The sequence below is a fragment of the Lactuca saligna genome, chromosome 6, assembly GCF_052625555.1.
Source record: "Lactuca saligna cultivar CGN05327 chromosome 6, ASM5262555v1, whole genome shotgun sequence".
NCBI classification, from domain to species: domain Eukaryota; kingdom Viridiplantae; phylum Streptophyta; class Magnoliopsida; order Asterales; family Asteraceae; genus Lactuca; species Lactuca saligna.
The window spans coordinates 144,054,170-144,060,640 of record NC_136422.1 but is presented as its reverse complement, the minus strand read 5'-3'; the positions used below and the strand labels follow the sequence as shown (position 1 = coordinate 144,060,640).

The following is a 6,471-nucleotide window of genomic DNA, read 5'->3' as shown; positions in this document are numbered from 1 at the left end:
GACCGATGGACTGTGGAGAGCGACACAGCTTCACAGTGTTGATGCGGTGTCTAGGCATCAGACGTCCAACGAACAAAGATGGGGAAGGAATTTGTGGAGCTTTGTAAGGTTTAGGGTCGATCAATTTTGACTTCTACTTAGACTTGTCACTTGGTTTGGACCCAACTATATGGTTGTTCACACACCCATAGATGAAATATACCCCAAAAGACAGGTAATTGGAAACTTAACCAAAATGCAACATCTAAAATATTTTTTTACTCATAAAAGTTATTACATTTTTATATATATAAATACAATATATTTATAACCGAAAGAACTTGTCACTACAATAGGGACAAATTAACTATTTTGTAGCATGACATTTTCCATTTCTTATTACCTTCTCTAAATGAAAACAAAACAAGATGCAAGGGGATATAGGAAGGACCGAGGCATCTTTATTGGTTTGTTAATGCTTTCGGGATACCACCGGCGGTTTATTGGATGATACCGGCGGTTTTTTGACGTCAGTAATTGGTGGTGCCTCTAGCTCTACCGTTGATGTCTTGACTGAGCCGCTTACAGCCGACACATAAAAGAGGTAATACACTATAGAGAGAAGCACACCCACGAGACCCATGATACCAGCCCCTGAGAAGATCCCAGGCCTTATCGTGCCACAATAGAACACACCATTGACGTCCATGGCCACTTCTTTTTGAGTGCTGAGTTTCGCACCCGCAATAAATAGGATAACAGCTACAGAAGATGTAATCCTGTATAAAAATGGAAAACAAAAAAACAAAATCAAAATGAATCTTGAAGCTTGATGAACCATTTGCATATATACCATGATATAACAATACAGACTCGAGCAAGTTTAGCTAAGTCAGGGATTGTCCGGCAACATGAACAACATCCACCGCCGGCTGATGTGATGATTGTACGAGCAAGCACAAGAGCCACCGTCGCCCCAATAGCAAACCCCATGGCTGGACTACTTGGGTACTCACAATAGATCTCAATGCCATTGTTAACCACCGTAGCCTGAGATTTCTGCATGATTCACATGCATATGTTTGGAGTAAATAAAAAGATTTATCAATAAATATTTGTTAACAACTGGTAAGTTGTAATTAATTAAGTAAAGTGTGGCTCTATGGTTTACCTTAACTCTTGTGGCTTCGGCTGCAAACCCAGCAACGGCAGCTGCGATTCCGAGGATCCCTACAAAAACACAAACGTAAATAGTTTTGCGTTCCATCTTTTTCTTCCTAAAAAGCGATTGTCTTGGTGTTGTGAACTTGTGATGAAACCACAATGGTGCTCCTGTTGAAAATATATATGTTCGGCCGAACGAAAGAAACAAATTACAATATTCATTAAACCTACGAAAACAAGATCACCCTCGATGGTATACAACTAGGAGGATACAAATACAATGAGCCTAAAAAACACCCCTCCGTTTTTTACCCATTAGTATATTATATACAGTACAATGTAGTAAATAATACTTTAAATTTATGTTAGTAATATAATAATACTGATATTAACATATAAAAGGAGACACAACGATGTGTATTTTATTTCCATCTTTATTTTCTTACTTTTTTTAACAGGCGGAAATTTTATAAAAGGAAAAAAGATCCAGCTGATTCTACTAACTAGCCTAGTTCTGGGACTTTCACATGACATTCGACTAATCGAGGCAAAGCATTGAAAACAAAGTCGCAACATTTAATAAAAGATATGTTTAGACATCTCGTTGACTTCAGTGATAGAAATCTGCAAATCTTCAGTCTTGCTAAAACACGTGAAAAGAGATAGTTTTTGGGATACCAGAAATCTGCAAGAGTCTCCAAAGGTACTAATTGCATTAGACTCTATAAGACATGACCCATGAAGAGCACACAAGCAAATTAACAACAGATAAAACCACCAGGAGAACGAACTTTGAACCACATTTAACTTTTGACACCAATTTAGTGAAATCCATCGACACCACGAAAGCATAAATTTTTTATGGGTTGCGTGAACATTAATGGATACTCAACTACATCAACACTTTAACAAGGTTTATATGGATTGGTTCCCATAACGTAGAGACAATGGATTTACATTGAGGGGAAATTTTGAAGGGTATAATGGATGTAAATATTTTTGAACCAAAAGTAACTTTTAATTAATCCCGTAAGAGCATCTACATGTGAAATAAGTCTAACACGAAAGAAAACGCAAAACGCACACCAAGTCAAATTGGGTTGCGAATTAAGTCAAATGGTCAAGACATGGGGAATCGGAAGATTCATGAGGCCATCATCCTCTCCTTGCTCTAGTTTATGTGGAAATCTCTGAACGAGTTTCTGTTTAGGTGTAACGTATAATCGATTCCGACGTTTGTTGACAAAAGACATGCAATGCCTTTTCTTTAATTATTTCAAAAATAAATGCAAAAAAGGTTGTTGCATTTGGTCTGAATCGCGTTACAGCTAATTGATAAGCTAGCCTTTGTGTTTTGCGCGCTACAGCTAATTGATAAGCTAGCTTATTTTTCTAGCTTTTTTATGTTGACGTGTTTGGTAAGACAAAAAGTAGCTTATAAGCTAGCTTTTTGAAAAGCTACTTAGACTAGCTTTTTAGGAGCTTTTTTTTAATTTTTCAAATACACCTCTTAATTAGTTATAGAAACACATATTCTTACATGCCCTTTTATGTAATTTTATATATTTCAGCTAGCTTTTCAGCTAGTTTTACCAAACGTTATTTTTTATCAGCTAGTTTTTCAGCTATCAACTAGCTTTTTATTTAACAGCTAGTTTTTTAGCAATCAACTAGCTTTTCAGCTAATCCGCCAAACATAACCTAAAGGTTCGTTCTTATTCATTGTAGTTAAGTCATATTGCATTTGGCACTAACAAAGAGGTTCTTTATCGACAAAAGGAAAGAACCAAACTGAAATTACAAATACATACGAACTTTAATTAAACTCCTTCACATACATTCATACATATATAGATACATATATATAATACATACATGCCTACATACACACATGGAGATGCTCTTAATTAAACTCATAAAATATCAACTTCATTCCAAAGTGATATTAGACCCTCGATCATTACATACTCGGAGGAACTGGTGGTATCTGCGGATCATTTGCAACAGATGGTGCTTCTACCTCCGATGCTGATTGTTTCTTCGGTATATTTTGAGTTGAAACGATCACAAGATAATAGAAAAGCGTCAGGCACAAACTCACAAGAGCCTCGAATGCAGCAGTTGACAACATTCCAGGTTTTAAGAAGTAACATTCATAATAACCTTCTTCATTTACATGCAAATCCCTTCGACTACAAAGCTTCGCTCCCGCAATAAACTGTCCCACTGCTACAAACGACAGGAGCCTGTATATACACATTAAAGTCAAACGCTTTCATTGATTAAACTACAAGAAAACAAACGGATTTTATAAGATGAAAGCAATTAATTACCAGGCTAAAATGATGCAGTATCGTATGAGTTTGGGTATGTTAGGGTGAGTCCGACAACATGCATAGCCAGGCCCTGTGGCTACTCTAACTACGATACGAAGAAGCAAAAGAGCCGCAGCAGCTGTTATTGCGAGGCCCATGGCTGGACTACTTGGGTGTATGCATTCATTACCCACAATGCGGATTTGAGAAGCCTGTGGTTTTTCACGAAGAAGAAACGATTAACTACGTGATTGTAAGTGTCCATTTATATATAGATTTCCTGCCAATTAACTTATGTACCTTAACCCTGGTTAGCTCGGCGGCAAGCCCAGCTCCGGCGGATAGTAAGCCTAGTGCCAGTACGACGGCAGCTACGAGGATGGAGCTCTTGATCACCATCTCTATAAATGCACGATTGTTGTGTGTGAAGAAGGGTTTGTGTGTTTATAGGAAAAGATTGTCATAAAACACAACGAATTCCAGAAGCAAGTTTCCAATGGCACCTACAAAGGTGATCCAACAAAGTACCCGCGACGATGGCTGTTAAGTGTTTCTTTGAATATTAATTTCATTATGTTGTTTTTTTCCTTTTGTTTCAACTCTTTGTGAAAGCTTTTTTTTTTTCATGAAACTCTTGTTGTAGATGATTGTTAAGTGCCAATAAGCATGTTATGGTTTATTTAAATTATTAGGAATTGTTCTGTTTCGTTTTGCAATATTATCTTTTTATTGTAAAGTATTATATATGTATAACACCATTATTTTGAAAACAATACTAAAAGTAATTATTTCATAAAACCCTCTATTTTTATATTTTAGTTTTGGCCACTTTAACAATTTCTCAAGTAATCTTCCAGTAATAATAATTTTCTTTTTCGAAAATTGTACTCATCTTTTTTAAAAAAGCTTTATATTTGAAAAACTTTTTGGAATAACGTCTTCATTTTGCCTCATAGTTCTTTTGTTCTGGTTGTTTTTGCTATTTATGATGCTTTTTTTTTATGTTTTTTGGCATTTAAATCTGAAGAAAAATATTAGATTGTTTTTTTGAACTAAGAGAAAGTTTGTTGTGTTCAATTCTTGCCGGAAAAAGCTAAATCAAAATCTATTTGCAAAGTAGTTAAAGGTTGTAACGGGCAAAAAACACCCCGTCTAGGTTGACTTAGAATTGTAGATTGTTTTAATAATCAAACAAAAATATCGTTTCCAAACTCAAATCTAATTTCAACTTTCATGTTACATTAAAATATATGGTAATTTATAATAATCTTCTTTTATATATACTAGCCGTTTACCCGCGCAAAGTTGCGGACGACAAATAGTTTGTTTCGACAATTAATTCCTTTTCGATGGAGAATGATTATTTTCAATTCAATCATTAGTTTGTTTTAGGAAACATGTCATATTAAAAATAAAGAAAAATTCATGAAATGATCAAATTATAGGATGTTGAGTATTTATTTGGATTTAAAAAGATATGGTCAAAACCTTGGAAGAGAAGATTTATAGGAGTTTGTTTAAATTTTAATATTATTTTATTAGTGATTAGTTGTACAATTAGCTTAATGATTTGGACGTCTTAAAAAAAATATTATTATTTTATTCAATCTATTTTTAGAAATAGTGAGATTTATTTTATAAGATAGTAAAGATATATATATATATATATATATATATATATATATATATATATATATATATATATATATATATATATATATATGGAAAAATGAATATACTCTTAAAGTATATAAGCTTAGGTACCCAAACTCACCATAATACTTCGTTTTGTTTAATATAATCATTATAATGTTCTTAAACTTCAACCCCTAACTTGATTTACTTCCAGGATTTTCGAAATTTCATTATTATCTTCCTCTTACATCACATATTTATGCCGAACACCTACTAAGATATCTATATTATAGTTAAAAATGAAAATTATATAAAAGGAAGATAAATGTAAAATTTATAAAAATCTTAGAATTAAATCAAGTTAAAAGTTGAATTAGAAGAACATTGGACAATTACAATGTGTATATATGATACAAAACGATGTAATATGATGAGTTTGGGTACCTAAGTTTATATACCCTTAAGGGTATATTCATTTTTCCCATATATATATATATATATATATATATATATATATATATATATATATATATATATATATATATATATATATATATATATATATATATATATATATATATATCACTACTAGAAAACATGAGGTTTTCCTACGGAAAATAGCCACGGAAAATTTCCATAGCTAATTAATTAGCTACGGAATCGCAACAGAATAGCTACAGAATTGGATGCCCTAATTTAGTAACGGAATAGTTACGGATGCTAGTTCGTAGCAATTTCATAGATAATTAGCTACGAAATAACTACGGATACTAATTACCCACAAAATAGCTACGGATATTAATCCGTAGCTAATTAGCTACGTGATGGTTACGAAATAGCTACGGATACTAATTACCTATGGATTAGCTACAGAATATGTTTTCCATTAGAATTCTGTAGTTAATTAGCTACAGATTTTCTTATTTTTGGTTTTCCGGGTATCAAACGTTGTTTTTTTTGCTGTGTTTTTTCACACCTATATTATACATGGTTATCTTTATTTTCACCAACTTATAGCTATTAATATCGTTGATAAAGTTGTGTGCCCCTTCGAAATCAAGTACTTGTTTCATAGTTTAAAATTGTAATGCTTATACTTTTCACCACCTTGTGATGGGCTTATGTTTGTATATGTATATTTATATACATAAATGAGTTGTGGTATATATGTACGTGTATATGTGTATGTATACGTGTTTGTGAGATGTATATGAACGTATTCATAAGCATTATAGTGTTAAACCATTAAACAAGTACTGAATCACTTATGTGCACACGACTTTATAAATGATATTAATAGCTATAAGTTATTGAAAATATAGATAATCATGCTTAATAGAGGTGTGAAAAAAACGAAGCGAAAAAAACGACGTTTGGT

At 32.9% G+C, this 6,471-nt stretch overlaps 1 protein-coding gene across 2 annotated transcripts; it reads right to left on the bottom strand.

Moving 5' to 3' along the window:
- Positions 1-236: 236 nt before the first annotated feature.
- On the bottom strand, positions 237-1,374 carry LOC145002157 (uncharacterized). Of its 2 annotated transcripts, none has more exons than XM_078961455.1 (3): positions 1,151-1,374; positions 833-1,038; positions 237-758 (listed from the first exon to the last, which is right to left on the bottom strand). In XM_078961455.1, exons 1-3 carry the CDS (start codon positions 1,244-1,246, stop codon positions 452-454), a joined length of 609 nt encoding a protein of 202 aa, XP_078817581.1. In that variant the 5' UTR covers positions 1,247-1,374; the 3' UTR covers positions 237-451. The 2 variants fall into 2 exon arrangements, with proteins under 2 accessions (XP_078817581.1, XP_078817582.1); XM_078961456.1 differs by having other exon boundaries at positions 853-1,038.
- Between the last annotated feature and the right edge of the window lie 5,097 nt (positions 1,375-6,471).

Excerpts from the sequence above, each read along its gene's own strand:
- LOC145002157 (XM_078961455.1), bottom strand. The coding sequence starts at position 1,246 with ATGGAACGCAAAACTATTTACGTTTGTGTTTTTGTAGGGATCCTCGGA. Across the intron at positions 1,039-1,150 it reads CCGAAGCCACAAGAGTTAAG|AAATCTCAGGCTACGGTGGT; the intron begins GTAAACCATAGA and ends TGAATCATGCAG. Across the intron at positions 759-832 it reads GTCTGTATTGTTATATCATG|GATTACATCTTCTGTAGCTG; the intron begins GTATATATGCAA and ends ATTTTTATACAG.